This window comes from Curcuma longa, unplaced genomic scaffold, assembly GCF_044706935.1.
Source record: "Curcuma longa cultivar G26 ecotype Majalengka, Jawa Barat unplaced genomic scaffold, ITB_CL_G26_1.1 utg134316_np1212_261454_RagTag, whole genome shotgun sequence".
Lineage (NCBI taxonomy): Eukaryota > Viridiplantae > Streptophyta > Magnoliopsida > Zingiberales > Zingiberaceae > Curcuma > Curcuma longa.
The window spans coordinates 271,868-297,507 of NW_027435597.1; the positions used below are offsets into that span (position 1 = coordinate 271,868).

The 25,640-nt window shown below is 35.0% G+C and overlaps 1 protein-coding gene across 1 annotated transcript; it reads left to right on the plus strand.

Moving 5' to 3' along the window:
- Positions 1 to 26: 26 nt before the first annotated feature.
- On the plus strand, positions 27 to 25,438 carry LOC141819662 (uncharacterized). Its single transcript, XM_074706909.1, has 28 exons — positions 27 to 399; positions 527 to 672; positions 833 to 931; positions 1,070 to 1,120; positions 4,652 to 4,768; positions 4,843 to 4,899; positions 8,042 to 8,161; positions 10,204 to 10,266; positions 10,350 to 10,428; positions 11,581 to 11,690; positions 11,793 to 11,846; positions 11,928 to 11,995; positions 12,074 to 12,176; positions 12,328 to 12,530; positions 12,610 to 12,706; positions 18,807 to 18,878; positions 18,950 to 19,026; positions 19,091 to 19,207; positions 19,606 to 19,690; positions 19,767 to 19,934; positions 21,041 to 21,151; positions 21,249 to 21,335; positions 21,414 to 21,541; positions 21,677 to 21,759; positions 24,060 to 24,165; positions 24,251 to 24,397; positions 24,483 to 24,603; positions 25,077 to 25,438. Exons 1-28 carry the CDS (start codon positions 183 to 185, stop codon positions 25,188 to 25,190), a joined length of 3,000 nt encoding a protein of 999 aa, XP_074563010.1. The 5' UTR covers positions 27 to 182; the 3' UTR covers positions 25,191 to 25,438.
- The last annotated feature ends 202 nt before the right edge of the window (positions 25,439 to 25,640 follow it).

Here is a 25,640-nt window from a genome sequence, read left to right on the forward strand (position 1 = left end):
TTTCAGTTGCGCCCTGAGGACGCTGAGTTCATGGTAGCAGCGGAAGCCAAGGACCTAAGAATCTAGCGTTAGGGTTTTCCCATCCTCCCCAATCCGATCTACTCCCATTGGATTGTTCGTGGATCTCCTTCGCCCAGCGTTCCTTTTCCCCGATTCTGGGCGGAACCTAGGTACGAACCTGGATGATGCTCTCGCTGCAGGGTGATGCGCGGCAGCAGCAGCCGCAGCATCATCAGTTGCAGTCGCCGCCGCAGCTGCAGCAGCTGTTTGAGGCGAGCGTGCCTGGCGGATTAGGGTTGCACGTCCCGGACTTCAGCGATGCGGAGGAGACGCCGTTCGCTTTGCAGTTGTTTGATGGCTCGGCCGATATCAAGGCCTTGATCCCGAAGCCGATCGAAGGTTTGGATTCGCTTTTTTTTTGTTCCAATTCCGACTTATCTGTTGTTAGGACTGGAAAACTTGTCCTTCTCGTTTTCTGTTCTTGGGACTAATTGCAGTGTCTGACTAGATCAATCTGATGGTTTAGGTAATGAGGACATCCACCTGAACCTTGCTCACGAGAACTACAAAGCCGGAAACTATAATAAGGCATTGGAGTATAGCAACGTCGTTTATATGAAAAATCCAAAACGAACTGACAATCTTCTTCTTCTTGGTGCAATATACTATCAGGTCTTACAGTTCACTCTTCTCAAATATACATAGTTTTTAACTTATCATTCCATGTTTGTTCCTTTATACTTGACTTTTTGATTCTTATTTCCAGCAGTTTGTGTCAGAATTCTGTTTACTTGGTTTTATGTTCTGATCGTTGTATATCGTGCCATTTTAGCTACAAGATTTTGACGCCTGTATTGCAAAGAATCAAGAGGCTCTTTCAATCGATCCTCATTTTGCAGAATGTTATGGTAACATGGCAAATGCTTGGAAGGTAAGAGATTATTTGTACTGAAACTGATGGGTAGCAAGGTTAATTTGTCATTTGAAGTAGTATCTGAGTTTGCTCTAATCTAGATATATCTGCATGGTATACCTCAATTTAGAAATGACACAGATAATGTTGGCACAGGAAAAAGGTGACATTAATCTTGCTATACAACTTTATCAAGCTGCTCTGAAGGTTTGTTTCCTTGATTGAGACTTCTACTGTGTTCTTCTTATTTGTTGGATACTTATTCTGCTTGTTATTTCTTTACTTAACAACTTCACACTGTTTTTCACTAAATTTGTGAGTGTAAGTTGGTAGGTTCTTTGGTTCCCAAGTTTGGAGTCCAGTACATTTTCCATATCTGATAATTATGTAACAGATTCTATTGGTACAACTTGTTTGTGTTTTAGTTCTTTTTTTTCTGAATAGGTTTATCTTTTTTCTGTTATATCTCATCTTTGTTAAGTAGTTGCTATGTTGCTCATAAAGAGGTTGTAGAATTGTGTAAGAGTGTATTCCTCTATGCTACCCAATAATTCACATGGCATGCCCATGATCTTTAACTAACAAATTGCTTACATTTTTTGCTTGCATTCCTTATATTTTTGACATCCAAGCCATGCGATTGTTCTTTTGTTTAATATCACCAATATTAACTCTATGTATTAATTGGTATGTAATCAACCATTTTTGCATTAACATTGTGACAATTTCTTGTAAAATTTAAATAAGTAACTAAGTTATTTTGTCTTCAAAAAATCGTTGGCATCTAAACTTTATTGGGCGAAAATAAAAAGGGCAACCCTTATATTTCTTATCATCAAAAAGGTGCCCCATCTTTCGAAAATACCCTTGTCCCACATTGTTGTAGCAACTTTGACCAAAGTTGCTCCAAGAAGTTTTAATCAATTGCTCTACATTGTAGAATTTTTAATCAAAATTCTCTACGTTGTAGCAGTTTTGGTCAAAATAATTCACGGTGTAGTATATTTGGTCAAAATAATTCCACGCTGTAGCAGTTCTGGTCAAAATAATTCCACGCTGTAGCAATTTTGGTCAAAACTATCATAATTTGGAGCAGTTGTAACCAATATTTGAGCATTTTTGATCGATGTTAAGACTAATTTTTAAATATAATTATTTAGTAATTTTAGTCAACTACTCTCGTTGTAGTAGTTTTGATCAACACTACTCCATATTGTAGCAATTTTTATCAATACCACTCCACATTGTATTACATAGTTTTGATCAAAACTACTCCAATTATAGCACTTTTGACCAAAACTAATCTAGTAATATTTGACTAGTTTTAACTAAGTTAGACTAGTATTGACCAAATTAGAGCAATATTAACCAATATTTGAGCATTTTTTTCCTAATGTTAAAATAGTTTAAATAAATAATTTTGAGCATGTTGGAGCATCTTTGGCTAGAGCTGCCACAATTGGAGTAAGGGTATTTTCATGATGTGGGGTGCTTGAAAGGTAACTAGCACTGTTAATGAACTAGCCTTTCAAATTTGTCATGTTCTTTAGATTGAAAGTCAACTAGTGCATTTTTCCATGCACAAAATCCGATTTGTTGTCGTTTCTATATATATATATATATAATGCATCCTTTATTAGGTAGATTGCAAATCGGATTTGAGTTGAAGAAATGACAACAAATCGGATTTTGTGCATGGAAAAATGCACTAGTTGACTTCCAATCTAAAGAACATGATAAATTTGAAAGGCTAGTTCATTAACAGTGCTAGTTACCCTTTCGAGTACCCCCCCCCCCCCCCCAAATCTATTGAACCATGTATATGGTTCTAATGTAGCACTAGGAACAAATCACATACAGAAAACTTACAAAGAGAAAATTTTATCAAAATTGCAGAATGAATCACATGAAGCGTTGAGAGTCCCTTATATAAAATGGAAAAAGACTAATTCTCCTAACATAATAATGAGTTTATAGGAAACTTTTAAAACTTAACACCTTAAAATATTTTCCAACAACAAAACTATCTATTATATTATTCTTCACACCAAGAAGAACTCAATTCTGTTTAGTGAGGGAACAAAGATTATATCACGCCCTGGACCACCTAGCATAACTGCAAAGACTGACACTTGTCATTAAATCTCAACCAACATCTCAAGGGTAATTTAATAAAGTTTACCTTATGTAATCCATTCAATATCTGGGAATCTTTTCAAATGGATCAAGTTTCTCAAGTATTTCCATGAGGAGCTATCACACTCTCTCTATAAATTATGCTTATAGTTTGATGAATTGGTTGGGTCGAGGGAAGAGAAGGTACCATAATTGTAGGATCACGATTTATGTGCAAATAAATAGACAAAGAAGAGGGCTTGAATGCTCTTCTATATGATAATAAGTCCTCTATATTGAAAATAAGCACTTCTGTTTAAAACTTTACTGGTACCATATGACTTAGTTTAGATTTTCCTTACAACATGAATTGGGGCAAGCATAAAGATTCTAGAAGCTTTTGGGAACACTTGCCATGAATGTGAGCATAAGTGCATAACATAGTCTTATATATCTGTACTCCTTGGATCTATGATGTTTACCAACATGAATTTTGTAAATTTCATTATTTAGTATGATTTTCCTCATTAATAGGCATGAATCTTTTGAATGTACTCGACTAACCTGTCAACATATTCAGAGAATTGAGAAGTGAATGGTCAGAGAATCTAATCTACTAATTGACAATCTTTAAACCCATGAAGGACTTTGAAAGAACATAATCAATTCATAGAGTTATATATAAATTTAGTTATTGACATTGAATCCTGTTTTCTAGTTTCTCTCTCTCTCTCTAGACACCTATCTAATATTCTCAAGTTATGATTTACAGCCTTGTTTGTCTATCAGGATAGGGATGAAATGTTGATGAATTGTTGTGTTCTTAATAATTTATATATATTTCTTCAAAATAAACTAATGAATTTAATATCCCATGCAATTTAACTATTTCCTTACAAAACAATTTGACTATATGAGAAACTTTGTTTTGTTAAATGAAATTAAAGTGTTATCTTAGAAAACATATTGCCAACCACCAAAATACTATCATAACTAATTTGGTTTGAGGCTATTCTAAAACAAAGTCAATTTTAAGGACTTTCCAAGGATCATGAAAAGATACTAAGATGAGTAATACAATTGACATCAAGTGTGGTGTAGGGCCTAATAGTTTTGGTCTTGCTTTAAAGCTGAGAAAAGTTAAAGATGATGCTCCTATTCAAGAGTCTTCGTGGACTTACAAGTAACCATCAAATTGCAAATGTCATCATCTCAATCTTTTTTTTTTTTTGATACGACTTTATGTGATTCCTATCATGATTACACAAACTGTTCAAATCAGAAAATTTTGAAGTCATGGTAGTTTCATATATGAAAAAGCAAAAAGATTGTGTATCCTATTATACTGTAGGCCATTTTTTGTGCCTCTGTGTTGTTATTCACTATGTGAAAAGACACTTTTTGGTTCTTCAGAAAATATATTGATAATCAATTCTACCCTTGAACACTTGAATATTGACATCAGATTGTCAGCAGACATGTTTCTAAAATTGAGCAACAACCTCGATGGTAGGTGCATCTAACTTTCTTAACTATAGAGCATTTGTTTTTAGCCAATACTAAGTAAGTCATCTATATTTTACATCCATCTATTTGAATTTGCACTGTGATTTCCATTTGCAGCTGCGACCAAGTTTCTCTGATGCATGGTCAAATTTAGCTAGTGCATACACTAGAATTGGAAGACTGAATGATGCAGCTCAATGTTGCCGCAATGCTCTTGCACTAAATCCTCGATTGGTAAAAAAAATTTCATAGCTCTGTTCCTATGTTGCTTCTAATGGAATGAATTTAAAAGATTCTTAACAAATTAGGTTGATGCCCATAGTAATCTCGGAAATTTGATGAAGGCTCAAGGCTTGATTCCAGAGGTTTGTTTTTTGAATTTACAATTAGGTATATATCCAATTAATTTGTTATATTCAAATTACTGCATTAATATAAGTTTATTTCAATGATACAATAAAATTTTTTAATAACAATTTAACTTCTCTTTATTCTGCATTCTGTCATATGCTTGTTATCGACAATTCTTCAGTTCTGTCTGAATGTTAATGTTCAATGGGATAACATCTGTTTTTTTCAGTTGAGTTGGAAAATATTGAGATGTTGTGATCTTAGTTTACATTAAACATATAAAAACATATACAGCAACACCTTATAACTTTGCTGGAACACCAATCCAGATAGGAAGACACTTGGGATAAAACTAGCGAAAAAATGCTGTAGGTGATATGGTTATAGTAATTGATTGGCCAAAATATTTACCGATAAAAGGCAATCATCAGGTTATTTCTCTCCTATCTGCAATAGCAATCACGTAGATTGAGTTAAAGAATCTATTGTTTCAATTCATTGTTTCCATTCCATCTCCAAGATCAAGAGAATTTAGTGCGTTAATGTGTGTTGTTTGATATGGTTTAAGATTAGCTTGATCTGATATATGTATTGGGCTTTCATGGAAGTTAACCTAATTGATTGAAGTGACATTAGTCATGTCATACTCATGGGGTTGCCATTAATGGGCCAAGTATAGTCAGAAGGCATAAGAGATTTGATGCATCTATAGCAAGTTAATTAGTCAGCTCAAATATTGTGGCTGCTGCTCATTTTACTTAGATTCCTCATAAAAATAATTGGATATATGGAGTGATGATGACCCAATGATTACAAATTTCAGTGATCCGATAATGCAGGTGCTGCAGCTCCTGCCCATTTTCACTGAATGATGCCCAAATCATTACCAATTTCAGTGATCCAGAAAGTGTAAAGGTTGAAAGAACATCCCTCTCTATGGGAATGTTTATCCATGATAATTGGAAGCCATTAGGTTATTGATAATTTTATATGGAGTAGGCTATGGTTTTCACAAACCTCAAAAAGTTTACTAGGTCATGTAGGATTTGGCTAGAGTGTCAGTCGATAATAAGATCATGGGACTTTTGATAAGAATAATGAGAAGGTATGTAAAGAATTATGTCCTTTAGTTGGATTCGGGAAACCATTGGCCATGGAGATAGGTGGTAGGGAGGGGTAGTTGCAGCAAACTTTGATGATGATGAAGTGGAGGAATTCTAGAGTAGTCCTTGAAATTGTCTACTTTAGCAAAATATCATTACTGTTATGGATGCTAGTGCAGAGGCAAAAGATATAGTGGTGTTGACATATGCAGCCTCTCGTGAAATAGGTGATTAGCAATGATTTAATTGATGATCGGAGAGATCATAGTGAACACAAGGAAGTTATGAACTTTGCATGCACAATCAACTTCCATGACCTTGGCAGTTACATGAGCTACCGCTTAAGATGGAGACAGAAAGGTTATAGTTGGGGGGGGGGGGGGGGCAAGCGTCACAAGGTATTTAGCCTATGGTACAAAATATCGTGCCTCATCGGTCGGCACGGGCAGAATTTCCATTCTGCCCACGGATTAACATCGGCATGGGTTCAGAGCCGCAAGGTTGTGGTAGGGGTGAGTATTCGGTTAAAACCGAACCGAACCGAACCGAACCGAACCGAACTGAATTAACCGAAAACCGAATAAACCGATTTTTTTTGAACCAACCGAACCGACCGAATTTTCCAATAAAAACCGAACAAACCGAACCGAAATTTTATCGGTTAATTCGGTTTTCGACGGAATTAACCGAATTTTTTTAAATATTATAAAAATTTTACTAATAAATTAGAAATTTATATATTTATTTACTTAAAATTTATAAATTATTTTTTTAATTTAATTAATTCGGTTAATTCGGTTTAACCGAATAAGAAAATTTAAAACCGAAACCGAACCGAATTAACCGATTTTTTTAAAAAAAATAACCGAACTTCCGAAATAACCGAACTGAATTAAAAATTCGGTTCGATTTGATCGGTTTATTCGGTTTAACCGAATTTTTGCTCACCCCTAGTTGTGGACGCAGTAGTGGCCTTGTGGCATCCTCCGTTTATTTTATTTTATAGTTTATTTTCCATTTCTAATTTTTTAACAGTTAATTCAAGCTCCTTTCTCTCTCTTATTTTTTTCTTCCTTGATCCATTAATTTTCCCCCTTTTTCATCTGTCCATGAGGGTAAACAAAGAGGATAAAAACCTCTTTACCTCTTTAACGATGGTTTTTTTTCCCTTTGTCCACAAGGTAAACAAAGAAAAATAAACCTCTTTAAGATGGAGGGAACCAATTGTTAGGAAAAAAATATATATATTATAATTTCTAACCTTATAAAATATACTATTATAAATTAAATTATTGTATATAAAAAATTTATTTTAATTTTAAATTGATCAAAATAAATCCAAATTAAATTCAATATAAAACCTACTTGATCCTACCATGTCTACTTGGTGGACTTCAACTAATCCTAAATTGACTTTTACTCAATAATTATCAAACGTTTCACAAGAAAATATAAAAAACTTAAACTCAACATTCAAGATCTCAAATATAAATCAATAAACATCTATAACAATCAAATATTAATAAAAATATTTTTTAATTAATATATTTATATTTTAAAAAGTTATTGTATTGGCATGGCATGATAGGGTACTGATTCGTTTTGGTCATAAACCGAAACTTCGGTATGACTCAAAATTTTTAACTTTGCTTTAGGCTTAAGACATTTTATAATACTATTGGGTTTAGGGTCAAGATAATGAGAGTACATGGACCTTACAGTTTAGATAACCAAAATCCCAGATAAAGATTTTTTTCTCAAGTTACAATTTACATGAGCATAAGGAACTAGGGTCTGTAGTGAAGAGAAGAAACTGAAGCTTGTTGGTACTGGAACAAGAGGAGGGAGAATGGAGGGTTTTTGTTTTGTTGTTTGTGTGCGTGTTGCGAGGGGTTTATGAGGCTTCCTGCCTGATGTGTCATAGGTGTGAAATAATGAAAAAAACTGCTTGTTTACTTGTATTTCATATTTCTTTGATTTTGGTAACTAAGCATCTTTGTCCTTTATATTTTCTGGATGATGCTTAACCTAGCTTTTTCTGGGGCACATACAGTCTTATAACTGTTACTTGGAGGCTTTGCGCATACAACCTACATTTGCAATTGCTTGGTCCAATCTTGCTGGGCTTTTTATGGAGGCCGGAGATCTTAACAGGGCACTTTTATATTACAAGGTAAGTAGCCTATCTTTTTTTGCTTTAGCATCATTTATTCTTGTTTATTGTTAGACGGTTTTTTAATGGTTTAAGATTGTTAGTTCTGTTTCATGATTAAACCTGTGGAATGTGCGTTCTCTCTTATGATGGAAGTCTTTTTATGCCTTTTTTTTTGCTTTCTTATGTCTTAAACTAATTGATCCTTACATCAGTTTCTGATTTCAATGTTGCATGAAGAACAGACCTAAAATCTAACTTTCAACAGAATAATTATTCCTTTTTTATTTCACCTGAATACTTCCTTTCATCAAGCTGAGCAAGCTCTTTTTTTATTAAACTTAGTTATTGCTCTCATCAACCTAAGTAATAGTTAGTTTGACGAATCAGATTGCATGTTACGGATATTAGATTATTTAGTTGCAGGAATGTTTTGACCACGTGGTTCTCTATTATTATGAAATCCCTTCAAACCAAACATAGAAATGAAGTATGTGAATGCAACACCTTCCATTAAAATCCATTCCGTAAACCTAATTATGAATACATATCCTTGCTCCATATTCAGTTCAATTTTCTAACTTACTATATTTCATCTCGAGCAATGACATAGGCGAACCAAGATGCCCCAATGAAGTCAAGGCGTGGCTTTGATTGTGAGCTCTGGCATAATTGCAAGGGATGCACAATGTTGTGTGAAGATGGGAGAGGGGTTTTGAGTGGGGTGTGCCAATCGATAGAAGTGAGAGGAGTTTTGATTTCCAAGTGAGAGAAGCTTCATGTGATTAGGGATAAGGGAGAGGAGAGACAAAAAGGGTATTTAGGACACCCAAAACCTAAACCAATTATACCTGGTCAACCAAACTGGTTCACCACTAATTCAACTATAAATCATCCAATTAACTCTAACGAGCTCGGTTCAAGCCCAAAGCAAGATTAAATCAATTCCCACACAGTTATTCCTATTTTAGCTATCATGTTTATTGTAAAATCCCTATTTTGGTCCTATTAAATCCTAATAATCTCTAATTATATTTATTTAAAACATTAGATTTTAAGAGGGACAATTATACCATGTTAAGAAAATCAAAGATCAAAATCATAGCTGATGATACATTGTGTTCTTGGGAAGAAGAGAATACTGATCTTCCTGTAAGAGGGAATAAAGAAGGGGAGAATAAGGTGAGCAAACAACTTGCTATTAAGTTTATTTTTTGTTTTGTTTTTTGATGCAAAACATCACATATAACTATTATAACTTTTTCTAATTCCTAGATTTTTAGTCTACAAGATTATTTGTTTGGATAAATGCTTCTAATAAAAGAAAAATAATCATAAAATAAACTGTTGCTAATACCTTGGTCTGTGGCAAATTGACTTCATACTAAAACTTTCTTCTTCACTGTTGGCACAAAACCTCGATTGATCACTGATATGGTTGAGTAATCATTGACAAACAAAATTATTGGAAGAATGCTTCCTTCCATTTGTACAATTATATATCAGGAGCTTGTGTGGGATTCTTTTTCTGTACTAGTTATTTGTTTGGTGGATTTTGGAGCTTAGACCTAGGAATCATCCTCTTATGTGGCCATATTTTCCTAGCTTATGTAGTATGGATCTTGGAGGTTGTTACCGAGGTGTTGGTTCAAAACCTTCATAAAAAAATCCATATATACTATTTAAAAAAGGACCTGGGAATCATCCTCTTATATCTTCTTTTTTACTAATAAGGAATGCTTCATAGTTCATATTTGATATGTTGAAAACTTTAAATTTGAAGGATAAAAGTTGATGAAGTTATTCTGGATACTGAAACTGGATTTTGAAAGGTCATAATACATTTCTTGCATATTTACCCTATATGAATGTTCACGTGCATCAGGAATGTAAATTACAAGGTTTATAATTAGAAAAGAACATGCATATGTGTACTTCACTTTTGATTTTTCCTTGTTACTCATAAATCAATGGGAAAGCAACTGTTTGGTGAGTAATCAGGAAACATGTTTTAAATGCACAGTAGCTTGTATCTAGATCTTTACAGTTCTATTCAATCTCAGGAAGCAGTTAAGCTTAAGCCAAAATTTGCAGATGCCTACTTGAACCTAGGGAATGTGTACAAGGTAAGTCCTTGGGAGTTGTTCTAACAATCTTATATTCTGGTGTTGGAGATAGACTTTATTGGTCTTTTTATTTACTTTTCCAGTCATTGAGAATGCCTCAAGATGCTATTTTGTGCTATCAGCATGCTATACAGGCACGCCCAACTTATGCGATGGCGTATGGTTAGTCCAAACTATTTTAGTTACATGAAATAAGAGAATTTCTTTCCCTAGATACTCTTAATTTGTTTATGGCATGTTGGAAAATTTATAGACTCTGTTTCTTGGAGACCAGACAGAATAAGTAGATTGGTTTCTTATGTATTTTTGGCAGGGACATCATAAACAAATCTCAGTTGCTTGTTATGAAGGAAAAAGCAAAAGCCCTCTCCCATGCTGGAGAGAAAATTTTACCAATCTGTCATTCTTATTTTCTTTTACTGAATTTTTTTGAGGGAAAAATGTTTACTCTGTGAGACAAATGAAGGCACGTGCAAGGAGGAAAAGTTATGCTTGTGATTATGCCGAGAAAAACCATTTTAATCTCTAGTTCAGTTCACTTCTAATTTTCCAGATAAAGCTGGCCTTAGTGGTTCATGTTGAGGTCATGGTGGTTATCTAGGTAATATTATCTGGTAAGCCTGTATCCCAACAAGATAAATAGGTGCAACTTTGAGCATTGCTACAAACACTGCATGAGAATACTCTTGATTGTTGTTTTGAAAGGGGTTGCCAAGATCTATTTGTTATTAATTACTTTTCCCCTATTTGATACATTCTGGTCGAGAACCTTTTCCTATCCTTACTCTTCCTCTATTCTGTACTGCCATTGTCCTTTTTCCTACGACTCTTCATTTACGTGTTCTTGGATGTTTCCCAATGCTTAGTTGTTCCTGAACCATTAGCAGTACATGTGGTGTCTTGGTAATCTTGGAAAAACATCAGTTCACTTAGTTGATAGCACTGCATCACAAAAAAAAAAAAGATTCTGACAGCGTCAATTCTTTTACGTATTGGCACTTGGCAATGTTAATTTGCCAAGTGCAAGTTAAATTTATAAGCTATCATAACTTCATCATTTGTCAATTTGAGCCTGCCTGGACCATACAACAATTTTGCTGTCACAGTTATGTTGTGCAAATGAAAACTTTCTATAAATGCCTTCCTGTGGTGGATGACAGTGGTTAATTGAAATATGCTACCTGATTCAATATCTCCTATTTTTTCCACCGGACTGTTAATCTCTTTTTGATTTTCTGGATAACTTTGCTGCAAACTATGCTCTGAAGAGAGAGTTTATTATGTCAACCATGCATTGGGGATATCTGGACGCAGGAAACCTTGCTGGCATCTATTATGAACAAGGTCAACTTGACTCGGCAATTCTGCATTACAAGCAAGCTATCAACTGTGATTCCACCTTTATTGAAGCTTACAATAATCTGGTAAGTTGACAATGGTCTAATATGTCAAAATGTGGTAATGTGGTCGCTTCTTGATGGTGAGCCAGGTTAGTATTAATGATTGACTCTCTTGCACCTTAAAAGGGGAATGCTCTCAAAGATGCTGGACATGTGGAAGAGGCTATCAACGTCTATAGGGTGACTGTTTGATTTGGATATTTTTACTCTCTTAAAATTTTTTCCCTTGTTGAATAACTTCATTTTAATAATTTTTCCAAGTCATGCCTTGCTTTACAACCTAACCATCCACAAGCTTTGTCAAGTCTTGGCAACATATACATGGATTGGTAAGCTCTAGAAATGTTTTGATGACAATTGTGTGGATAGTTTATTTTTGTTCCTTAATGAAACTTCTCTTCATGCAGCAACATGATGAGCGTTGCTGCATCATTCTATAAGGCAACTTTATCAGTTACAACAGGAATCTCTGCGCCCTTCAACAACTTGGCTATTATATACAAGCAACAGGTAGAGTACTATATCTGCCTTTTTCATCTCTAGTTTGAGAGTTACTGCATATTGCCTCATTTAATGGAAGATAATCATATAATTTGTCTAGCTTTTTCTTTGCTGTCTTTGCCCCTAGTTGGAAATTGATAGTTCTCTTGTATTACACCAGGGAAATTATGCAGAAGCGATAGCCTGTTACAATGAAGTTCTTCGCATTGATCCTTCTGCTGCTGATGGTCTTGTCAACAGAGGGAACACATTTAAGGAGATTGGTAGAATTACTGAAGCAATTCAGGATTATATACGAGCAGTGAATATCAGACCAACTATGCCTGAAGCCCATGCAAATTTGGCTTCAGCTTACAAAGATAGGTAATTTCTTCTTTGAATTTGTGCTGGTGTTGGATTATATCAGTATCTTACATCTATGCTTTTTCATTCCATTGTATAGTGGGCTTGTGGAAGCAGCTATAAAGAGTTATAGACAGGCTTTGATGTTACGTCCAGATTTTCCTGAAGCAACCTGTAATCTTCTACATACTTTACAGGTAAATCTGCAGTTCTTGAAACCTTTGATATCTCTCAATGCTCTTTTATGGCTTTGTTTGTTTTCATGGTCTGTATTATTCAGGGGTCTTTTTTATCATCTTTTGATTACTAATTTATCATTTGTTTCTAAATAGTCTGTTTCCTTATAAAGTTTTGTTTAGCATGTGTTACACTAAGTAGTCCCATGCTCTCATGTTGCTTTTTTTTTTTTTTTTTTTCTGTTTGAGATCAATATCTGTATCTTTCTAATTAGTTCAATTAGACAAATCAGTGTTGGAGTTGTCCTTTATCACTCCCACCCTCTCTCCTTTCTCTCCCTCTCGCTAGCTAGTTTGTTGTCGGTTCCAATTTCCTCTTCTTTTTACCACAATGTCGAGCCCTCTTCCTGCCCCATCATGCTTTTTGTCACCTCTCTCTCTCTCTCTCTGTGCAAACTTCCCCTTTCCTCTCTTTCTTACAAGTCACCCATGCACCTTGTTTTCTCTACCAATTCAAGCCTTCCACATCTTCTCTTTCCGCCATCTCCACTCGCCCCTTCTTGACCGTCATTTACTTTTCTCTTTAATTCTTTTATTTCTCATTCACTATAATGTTAGGTCATTTGTCTTCCTAAATCCTAGTCCTAGATTATGCTCTCTTTCTCCTCAAGAATTCTCTTCATGTTTATCTAATCCTATGCTCATTTCATTCTTGTTTTGAAGTGTTAGCATGAAGAGTTTCATGTGACATTATCTCTCTTTAAAGTTAATGATTACTATTTGATGCCACCCTTTTTCAAAGAATGCTTAGATAGGGTTACAAAGTGATCCTAGATGGATACTTATCTATCTTGTGATCATTGAGGCTACACATCTTGTGATCATTGCGGCTACACAAGTCCTTTGTTGAGATATACTAACAAACCCTAATGCATAGGCTATTGTTGATGTATCATCTTTAACTTTACTCTAGCACCCTCAAGTGGCATATTGCATTATGGAAATGTGGGCACTTTTGACTTTTCTTAGAATCCATTTGCTTCTTGTAATTTTGTAACTACTACAACTTTTAGTTTTGCTTTCATTGCAACATATGAGGTTCTTTAATTTTTTGTTTCTTAAACATTCTTCTTTTACTATAGGCAATGATGAGTTTTTTTTTCACTCTCTCCCTTTTCATCACTCTTCAAAATCTCATGCAGCGACAACACAGTCCAAAATATGGTTCCTGTAAGTTATCAAAGTCCAATACTTGTCGGCTCGGCTAATCTCTTATGTGTCACTCATGATGTTCATGCCAATGAGTATCATACTGCATTGACACTCAACACACATCAAAATGAATTGAAATTAGCTTCTTTTATCAAAAGTCTAATTCAATTTAGCATTTAGTTGCTATATTCTTATTCTTGAAAGTAAACAAATTATCTAAAAGAAGATTATAAGGGAAAAACTTGAATTTTTTGTGAGCGAGAAGACTCAAAACAACTTCTCCTCTATAATACTTAGGAACATCTTTGCTTAATTTGTGAACATCTACCAACGAAGGAGCTTCTTCATGCTCCATGATGACGAGTACAACTTTGTAAGGACCACAATGACTCATGAAATAGTTCTTCAACTTGCGAATAGCATGGGAACTGCACGACCTCAGCAAGTGTTTGCTTCAACTCACGAATATCTTTTGAATAACGAAACTCTTGAGCATCTTCCTTTGACTAAGAAGTTGTCAAATAAGTCCTAACTACATAATTGCCTCTTTTTCTTTCTTTTTCATCTCCTCCCTCTCCGCTAATTCATCACAAGTACTAGGTGTCAACAGTCAACACTACAACACATACCAAAAAATTGTCTTGTTTTGTCTAGCCATTACAATTGCAGCTTGAAATGAGATTTTGAACCTTGTTTTCACTTTACCATCTTCCATGAGAATCTTGGTAGGCGGTTTTCATTTCTATTGAGTGCCCACGTTCCTTAGCCACATCTTTATTATTAAATAGAGTTTGTGTTACATAATTCACTATGAATCTTTAATCTATTATTGCCTCATTCCCTTTGAATTGATGGAGTTTTCCAGATTGCTGATAGATTTTCTTTCTACATTATCTCTTATCAATGAGATTATCCCCACAGATATCCATCATTTATCAAAAGGTTTCTCTTCTATCTTCTCATAATATTTTCCAGTGTTTAATGTGCCATCCTGACAAATACCATTATCTTTCTTTATTCTAATGGTCATTAAAACATTTGTTTATTTTGATGTTTATGCTTTGACGTTGATAGGGTCAATTTTCACAATTTGATGAGTTACATTGGTTTTTATTCTCACATATTATGCATATCTTTACGTTTTTGAACAATTTTATTTTTGTTCAAATAAAAACATTTTTCTAATTTTGTTAACAATTTACACAAATTGAATAAGCAAAAAATGAATCCGTTGCTTTTTCCTTGATATTTTATGCTTTATAGAGCAAGTTCATTAAACCATTTATGCTTGCACTTCTTGTGGGAATGTGGCTTCCGAGTCTGGGAGTTAGTCATGTTCTCAACATTATACCTAATGGCGTAGTTAGGGCTGGACTATAATGGGCTCCAGCCCAGTGTAGCTCAACAATTGAAACCAATACATTATTTTACAGTGCAACTGCAATTGAAACCAATATATTATTTTATAGTGCAACCCAACGAATCCAGCCCAGTGCAGTCTAGAGCCCAATGTAACCCAACAATTGAAGCTCAGGGCAGTTAAAATCCTAGCTACGCCATTGATTATACGTTGTCTCAGGCCGAAGTCTTTGATTAGAATAATACTATTTCGATATCGTGCAATTTTCTAATGTATTGTTCTAGTGGTAAATTAGATGGGGAAGGAGTTGAAGAAAAATCTTTGTGTTCCATTTGCAATGCTACCATTTTGACATTGGCTTGAATGAACACAAACTAAAAATTAAGAATATTATTTTATTTCATCTTGACATGTACGAGATTTCAACAATGGCACCTTATAAATTTCATGTGTGCATGTAAATATTGTTGTGGAGTAGTAATGTTGTCTTCCTACTCTTAATTCTTTAATTGGCTTCTTTATTTTTTATGCTAAATTACCTCTTGTTGTTTCTTACATGCTCCTAACTATGGACACAAACACAATAAAATAAGCCTTTGTGCTACTCAAATTTTGTCAGATACTCTTGAACATGAGGTTTCAAAAACATATATATAGGCAGTATGCAGTCAACTCACTACGTTAGCCCATATGATAGAATTAAAATATTTAACAAATAATTATATTGATACCTAAAATATTTATCACTTGAAACAAATGTTTAAGTTAATAATAACAAGTTACAAGCTACTAAAAATCAAGTAATTTAGGGTGTTAAGTAAATTTGTTTGAGTTAAACTTGTTTGAATGGAACAGTTGTTAAGCGCATCTACAAACCGCTTATGTCATATGCAACTATATCCAATCCCTTTCAAAACTTACCTAAGTGCCCACATATTTGGGCCCAATCAAAGGTTTTTTAAAACCATGCTCATGCAAAAAAAGTGTGTTCTGATCATAATTTAAAATCTAGTGCCGGATTGAGCGACATGGGCGAATTATTTCGTTTTGCCCGCCAACCAGCACACCACCGACATCGGCACTTCCCGCCCGCGGCCTGGCTGCTGCAGCGGAGGCATCGCACGAGCCCACCAGAAGGCGACAATGAAATTTATGTTTTAATTAAATTTAGGATAATAATTTCAATCAGCTCCTAACCATAGTAGGGATAATCTAAATAACCTTAATTAAACCCTAATAGAACTATCTCATTAATTTAATATTTTATATATATTATTTATTTTAATTCTGAAAAATATAATAATTTTTTTATTTATTTACCATATGGGATGCCACGATCTCATTTTGTTTCTTTTTAAAAAAATTATTTTATTATTTTATATTTTTTAAATATTTAAATTAAATTTTTTTATTTTTAATTAATATATTTTATATTTTAAAAAAATATCGAAATTATATCGGCACGGCATGAAATGGTATCTAAACCGTATCATTTCGGTTATAGACCGAAACTCCGATGTGAGTTGAGATTTTAAGCCACGGTTCTAATGTAGTGTCTAACTTCCTATGTCTCAAGTAATCTTGCATTTTTTGAGATTGCCATGTACTGTATCAAGGGTTACATGTACTTCCTAGTTTTACCAAAATGGTATGTAGGTCAACACTAATTGGTCTTGACAACCTAGAACCTTATACCACTTCTTTAGATCTTCTAGTGCCTCCTTCCTCTTTCTGTGTCTTCTTTCTCTTACTGTACTTATTTCCTAATTGCATTGCCTTCTTCCTCTTCTCCTTTGCACACCACCACCTTCTCTATGCTGAGAGAGAATGCTTCTGTTATTGCCTGGTATCTTCTGATTTGTCTTTATTGGTTGAGGATTCTTTGGTTGTTTCCTTCACAATCTTCTAAGCATTTTATGGACTTTGTCCATGTCATGGAAATTGTTTGAACCTATACATCTCACTCTGAGACTTAACATTTGTATCCTTTCTCTCCAAGCTAATTTCTCACCAGTGCTTCCCTCCACATATTTTTACCTTTCAACTTTCCTGATTCCACTATTACCCGCTGACCTATATTATCCACACAAACAGCTTTTTTCAGTAGTATTTCAGAACTTTGTCTGGTTTACTTTCAACTAAAGATCTCTTCCACCACTAGTACCTCCATAATAAACTGCCTGTTACGCTTTGGTAACTTAAGTACATCACCACTATGCATACAATCACTCAAACCATATCAACCTTTGATCTGGTCTTTTTATGGTTTTCCTTTTCTTTGTTACTAATTGTTGGTGATCCCTGTCAGAAGCTTGCCACAAAGAAGCCTGCCCTACTATCATGTGGCATGCCAGAGCTTGTTTGTCATTTGTTGGAGTCATTCTGTTTCATATTACTGATCCTCCTTAGTAAATGTGTTCCAAAAGCTAAAGTTAATCGCCACACAACATACTTGGATGCAAAAGAATTTATCTAGATTTATAGTATAAATTGCTTTCAGACTTTGTTTTATCCAACACAAGATCATTAATATTTTCTTTTCTTTAGATGTCAATGCACTTTTTCTTATATTGGCAATCTTAATCTTGTTGAGGTTTATATGGAGCAAGCTATTAGGGTATGTTTCTTAGGAGGAGATCAAACTATGCAAATGCAAGATGACAATCTATCACTTCAAAAGAAATCCTCAGCACAACACAAATATTAGTTTATACTCTATAGTACAGTAAGGCTGATCATGCAGCTTCCATTCAACACAAATTCATCGACCCAATATTGTGTTAGCTAAATTCCTGATTGGAAAGGTTGGGGAAGTCTTGGAATTGATGTTCCGTATACTACTGGAGGGATCTTCAGAGTAAGTATGTTGTTGATATGTATGATAGACATACCTACTTGGATGTTAAGTAGGAGGCTATTTCATGTAGTGTGGTTGTAAGATAGTGATGGTTTTAAAGGCTGCGTATGCTGTTGATATGTATGAGAGGCACGTCTACTGGAAATGATCTCTGCATTTGGTGTGATAAAAAAGAATCCATACGAGAACCAAAAATTTAATTTCGGGAGCAGTGTTGACATAATATTCTTGGGAAATAACTTTCTAAAGAGCTTAACATTTGACTATTTTGAATCTACTATTTACAAGAGGTCTATTTCAGAATTTAGGACTTGCATTGCAAGTCATTTTCTATGTCATGTCATTTACAGATCTCATGGAAACATATTAGTAATGCCTTCATGTTGTCTTTCCGCAGCATAATTATTTTGTTTTCTCAGGTAACATAGGCCTGACTGATATATGTCAGTAATCACATAGAGCCACATGCCTATTTTTTTAATTTAGTGTGTCGTGTTTGTATCTTCTACTACATGCAATCTTTTGCACACAGGAGAATTACTTATATTTAACAGTAATGGTACCATACATGTGAACCTCCAAAGTATATGAGTCATTCATTCTTTGAGATTAAAAACCTATGCTCTTGTGTAACTCTGCAATCTCTTTTTCCTCTATCTGCTTCTGATTATTCTTGTGGATTCATTTTGCAGTGTGTTTGTGACTGGGATGACAGAGAGAAGAGGTTTACAGAAGTTGAAGGCATCATTAGAAGGCAGATAAAGGTTTCTTATTTTTTTCACTGATTCTCTTAGTACTTCCGTGCCAAATGGTCGTAATGTGTGTACAAATTCAGGCATCGGTTCTTCCAAGTGTGCAACCATTTCATGCTATTGCATACCCAATTGATACAGTGCTTGCATTGGAGATAAGGTGAGACTATTTACTGAATTCAACATTATCAATTCTTTCTGCTTATTGTTTCATTTGCTTCTAGTCGAAAATATGCAGTACACTGCTGGTTAATTGCTTCACGTTACGCACTTCCTGCATTTGTCCATCCACCTCGTATTCCTCTGAAGGCTGACAGTGATAGTGGGAGATTGAGGATTGGGTATGTACCATCTATTTCTTTGTATATGCTACATTGGTATAGTTATTTACCATATTTACGAACCAAGAACCTAAGAATAACCTGGTTGGGCTTTAGACTGAGCTATTTATTGATCAGACTGATGGGTCAATTATATGGATTATTCTTTTACTTCAGAAGTATTTAAATGTATAATAAAAAAATTTAATATTTAAAAATTCAGACGATTCAAAAAATAGAGAAGTGATGGATTGTCAATCTAGTGTGTTAACTATGTCAGCATGGACAGTTTAGTCAATCCATTAGTTTCTTGCAATTCTAGACCATTAAACAGGACTAAGGTTTGATTTTCATGTTACCAATCAATTGGTCTTGGTCTTTGTAACTATTTTATTTACTCATTGTTGACAATCTTTCAGGTATGTTAGCAGTGACTTTGGCAATCACCCACTCTCACATCTTATGGGCTCTGTCTTTGGAATGCACAATCGAGAGAATGTTGAGGTTTAATTGCCTGCACCATTGGACATTGTTCCATGATATAGTTTTGTTTCTCTTTACTAGAAGTTCTCATCTACAGGTTTTCTGTTATGCATTGAGTCAAAATGATGGCAGTGAGTGGAGACAGCGTATCGAGTCTGAAGCAGAACATTTTATTGATGTGTCTTCAATGTCATCTGATTTGATTGCTAGAAAGATCAATGAAGATATGATACATATCCTAGTAAACCTCAATGGTTACACTAAGGTATTTTATTTGGTTGATTTTTGGCTTCAAATTATGGTTCTGTGGCAGTTGCACAAATGAATGTACAAACTTATATGTTTGTACCTATATCCTATAAAAACACAGAAGTTGAAATGACAATTTTTCTAGAACCTTAGTTACAACACTGGAAAAATCTAATTTTTGTTTAATTCTTGAGTGACCACATATATTGCATTGAGATGCTAAAAGAGGTCATGTTGAGTCTCGAAAAGGATGTTTGGATAATCTAGTAAAAGGATGGGCAACTATAGGTAGTTTTGGTTTACATACAATGGTTAGTAAGATGCATACGTATGCTTTATTGAACTTTAACTATCAATCCCAAGTTTGAAGAGGAAAATATTTGACAGCTGATAGTTCTTTGTCAACTTTCTGTACATACATTTTTTGTTGCGGTTTTCATTTTTAGGAGGGACCCAACATCATCCACACGCATGAGTTCACTATGAGAGATGAACCGTAACTTTAATAATACCTAGTATAATATATACTACATATGCAATATATGAATTTGTGTCTTTGTAGTAGGGTGCCTACTATTGTAAAACACAGCACAAAAATTTAACACTTGAATCATCTACTAAATCAATCTGAAAGAACATCAACTATAACAACTATGCCTATCAAAGTGTTAAATAACATATATCAAGTTTAGTGTCCTTTGACATTTTGAGATCTTTCACTTCTGTAGTTCTGTGAAAGATCATAGTGGAAATACCAAACGTTTGTTTGGTCAATGCAAACATATACTAACAAGGAAAAATGAAATAGATACACATACACACAAAAAATTTAGCACTTAAACATGCCATTAATAATATCCTAATATTATTACTTGCACTCTACTTTTTTAATTTTTATTGACATCTCTAATAGTTGCTTAATAGCCTGGACTCTACGTCAATCCCAAACTCACATTCATCTAATTCTATGTAATCTAACCACATTGAGTTGCTGATCTACAACGAATCATTCCAAGTAAATCTCTGATAATGATGCTGCCACACTCCAACAAACCTATTATAGTATTAAAGCTGGTAATGTTTTCTTATTTATACACTTTTTAACCTAGTTCCATTATTTAGGGTGCAAGGAATGAAATTTTTGCAATGAAACCGGCACCAATCCAGGTTTCTTACATGGGTTTTCCAGGAACCACAGGTGCAGCTTACATTGATTACTTAGTCACTGATGAGGTAACCTGAAGTCATTTTCCATCTTTATTTATTTAGTTTGTACAATTGAATAATATAATTGCAAATTTACTTCTGATATGCTTTTTTTTTTTTGCAGTTTGTTTCTCCTACACATTTATCACATATCTATTCAGAAAAGCTAGTCCATCTTCCTCATTGTTACTTTGTGAATGACTATAAACAGGTTAGATTTGGAACCTGTTTTTGTCTTTAAGTTGTTGGTGAAACACTTTGATAATGCTGTTAAAGTTGCATATGGCAGAAAAATCATGATGTTTTGGTTCCTATCAGTCGGCATAAACGTGCAGATTATGGTTTGCCGGAAGATAAATTTGTTTTTGCATGTTTTAACCAGCTATACAAGATGGACCCAGATATATTCAATACCTGGTAATTCATGCATATGGTCAAGTGTTGTCAATATTCAAATAATTGACTGCATTGGTTGTGTTCAACAGTAGTCAATTCTCTATATAAGTGAATAATTGGGGATGTTTTCTTTCTCTTTGTTTTTCTCCATGGTAGGTGCAATATTCTGAAGCGTGTTCCCAATAGTGTATTGTGGCTGCTGCGATTTCCAGCAGCTGGTGAGACGAGACTGTGTGCATGTGAGTACGTTAGTTGTAATAGTTGAATTTGGTTTTTGGTCTATTTGTATTAGGTTTGTTGCCTTTGAAAAACCAGTATGAAGTATTACTTGTCGAATTATGTTTTAATCTGGTTGATCAGATCAACTTTTTAAAAACCACCAGTCTAGTTTTTGAACTCTTCAATCCTGGGATGGAGAGTTGAAAATTTTCACTGTATGACCAAATAATATGCACTCGATGTTACGTATGCCCATACTACATTGTGATTATTGAAGTGGTTGATTGATATTGAATCATTGCATCCTATAAAAAGTTTCTAAGGTTTATTCTAATAGCTATAGTCATTTGATGTTTGGTGTATTTTGGTTTAAACAAAAAAAAAATCTGAACTAAACTGTTTTGTTTCCAGAATACATCCACTGGATCCTTGTCCCTCGTTCACTTAATTTTTGCAACAATTGTTGACCCTCAAATCTAATGTATCAACCTAAATATTTAACTCATCTAGATAATTGGGTGATATTGGTTTTTGTAGTTATTATTGAGGTACTATTTATGATTAGGGAGAGGGGGCTATGTACCTTTTCGATTCTTCCCTAAACATATCAAACTCCTAATTATTGTCAGTGTCAACTTGTTTATGTGTTTGCATTATCCTCTTTGTCTACACATTTATTGCCTTTCCCTAAACTCAAATGGGGATAGTGAAGAAGAGTTTACCTCATAACTTGCTTTCTCAAGGGAAGACAGAAGTTAAATCCTAGCCTTGCTCCATTTTATCCACTGTCATCCTTAGTTTTTCCACATTGGGACATTGTTCACAAAGCATAGCTTTTTTTTCTTCACCTGTTTGCAAGCTACTGGCATCTCAACTTTTATGTGGTCCTTTGCAAGTGTCCCCGTTTGTCCCCGACTCACCCAACTAGTGCTCTCCCATATCAGCCATTGCTGACTCCATCAAGAAGGCATCCCCCGATGTTGTGGGTCAGCATGTGCTTGACCAACTCCACAAATTACTTCACATATGTGTGAACCCTTAGAACTACGCCCTTTCCTTATAATGGTGTTTTTCTACCTTGCAAATCACATCAGTGCTCCCTTCATAGCAAGCCTTCATTCTTCCTGTCATCACGTCTTGTCTTTCCTGCGGAACCTCCACTAGATTGTGCATGAGGACTTCATGACCAGAAGGTGGTCATTGTTCCTTTCCCAGATTAACAGAAGCAACATTGATCTCGTCTTCCACTGTCCTGGCTCTTTTTCCTCATAGATCAACTGCAAACCGATGCAACAGATCTCTTGTCAGTATTTTGGTAGATATGGGCTGGTGTTCGCTTTTGATTTGATTCTAGGTTATTGCTGCGAAAATCATCTCATTCTCAGAAAGATAATAATCTGTTTATATAGGCATACTCCTTCCCCTGCAAGGAGGATTCTGAAGCCACCCAGTGGCTTCCATTCCACTTACAGCTTTGCTTCAGCTCACAGTGACAGTAAGATCCAGCCAACTTTGCTTCCAAGGTCTAGAATCCCAAACCTTTAGTTACAATTGCCTGCAATCCTTTTAACACTTTGTCGCTCTTCTATCCAGACTTCTTATGATGATCTTCCTGGCTGTAAGCCTTCATGTATTCTTTCATGCTATATTCCAGTTGAATATGATTGATATCTATGCTCCAGCTCTATCTCAAATCCCATATTGGTTGCACTTGTCTTCATTTTGTTTACTATAGTTATGAGACAACTAGTTTGAGGTCCGCTTTATATATCTTATCCCACCGTTAAACTTCATATAAGGTTATATTGCTCCTAATATTTAGATTGAGTTAATTAAACTTTAGTTACTCTTCAATTTTATTTAATATAGTTCTTTATGAAGTTCTGCATTGCAATTACTCCCTTTCATTGCACTAGCCGAACCTTTCTTGTCAACTGGTTGTATCATTGGAAATAAGGGATAAAATAATATGGGGAATGGGAAAAGATCTGACAGATGCACTTAGCAGCAGGTGAAGAGCAAATAAACAAGGCTTATGGTTGCCAGGCTAGTGTCTTGAACGCCTTAAGAGTCCATGAATGAATGCAGAGCAACGAAGAGATGAAAACTTTTCTAGTATGATTATTCTTGAGTGACAAGAGTAGTTGAATTTTCAATGGTTGTTCATTTAGGCTGTCTAAAGATAATTAGTCCTGTTCATTTCCGATGATTGGTGCCAACATGTAGTGGTGCTGGGACATAAGAAAACATGCATGCATGCATAAGGCCAATCAATGAACCTGCTTTTTAAGTCTTGGTTATTATAATTTTGGATGTGCAGATGCTGCTGCTCAGGGAGTTAAGCCGGATCGGATCATATTCACAGATGTTGCTGCAAAGAATGAGCACATCAGACGCAGTGCTTTGGCCGACCTATTTCTTGACACGTTTGTGATTCCTCTCTCTGCTGTTGCTTTATCGGTGCTTTATGTTCCTCAAACATTACTCATAAGATAAAACATCAAATTTCAGGCCCCTATGTAATGGCCACACAACTGGAACCGATGTGCTCTGGGCTGGTTTGCCAATGGTAACACTTCCCTTGGAGAAAATGGCTACCAGAGTGGCTGGATCTCTTTGTCTGGCCACTGAAGTAGGGGAGGAGATGATTGTTGACAGGTGATTCATGTGGTTCTATATTTTTCTTGTTCTAGTAGTTGAGGCCAAGTTACAATTCGCTAACTTTGATTTTGTGTTATATTAGCTTAAAAGAATACGAAGAAAGAGCAGTAGGTTTGGCAGAAAATCCTACAAGGCTTCAGGCGCTTTCTAACAGGCTAAAGGAAACTCGGATGACTTGCCCACTGTTTGACACTAAAAGATGGGTAAGTTAAATCCAGCTGCACTCTTCATGCTTGTACATTATTATAGAGATAGGTAAGATTTCCATATCACTCACCTAACTTTCAGTTTTTTTCTCCAAATCACGTCTCCTGATATATAAATTTTCAAAACCTGCGCATTTTCTTGTCATACCCAAAATACCCCACAAGGCGTTTTGACACGAAATACTTTGATGGAGCAAGAGAACTCTAAATTACAAACTAAGATCAGATTTGCACTGCCAACACAAATACAAATCTTAGTTTATGATTTAAAGTTGTTTTGGTCCATTAAGGTGTTTTGAAGCAAAACACCTAGGTACGAAGATTTGGGGCTAAAACTGGGTTGCGTGATTTGGAAAACAAAAATGAAAGTTAGGATTATGGTTTTGGTAAATTTGCCATAAAGATTAGTACCTTTTAGGCTCTTACTACTGGCTTACATGTTATAATGCTAAACTATGGAACTACTGCAGGTAAGGAATCTGGAGAGGGCATACTTCAAAATGTGGAACTTGTACTGTGTTGGCAATCATCCTCAGCCCTTTAAAGTGACAGAAAATGATAACGAGTTCCCATACGACCGATAGACCAACAACAAGAGTTGCTTAATCCCATTGGATTTGTTTTCCAAATGCTGTAACACTCGAGTTCACCCCATGATTAGTTTAGGTAGAGATTGTTTTATGAAGAGGCAGAGTTTGCAGTCGAGGGAGTCTGGCTTATGTAGCATCAGTATACTGTGTGTTGTTGGACCGAAATATATATATCATGCTCTACTTGGCTATTTCTATCGTAATTAGTATACTGTGTGCTGTTAGTATACAGTGTGTTGTTGTTGGACCTAAATATATATATTGTGCTCTACCTGTTGGCTATGCCTGTAGTGCATATGTACGAACCTATCTTAATTAAGATGCTTAAATTCATACATCCAGCATTTTACAGAGCATCATATAGATAGATCATAGCCATGTCCAAAAGCTTAAATTTAAGAAAAAAAAATAGAGACGATAGCAAAGGTAGGAAAATACAACATG

Excerpts from the sequence above, each read along its gene's own strand:
- LOC141819662 (XM_074706909.1), top strand. The coding sequence starts at position 183 with ATGATGCTCTCGCTGCAGGGTGATGCGCGGCAGCAGCAGCCGCAGCAT. Across the intron at positions 10,267-10,349 it reads ACCTAGGGAATGTGTACAAG|TCATTGAGAATGCCTCAAGA; the intron begins GTAAGTCCTTGG and ends TTACTTTTCCAG. Across the intron at positions 24,604-25,076 it reads TGTTTGACACTAAAAGATGG|GTAAGGAATCTGGAGAGGGC; the intron begins GTAAGTTAAATC and ends GAACTACTGCAG.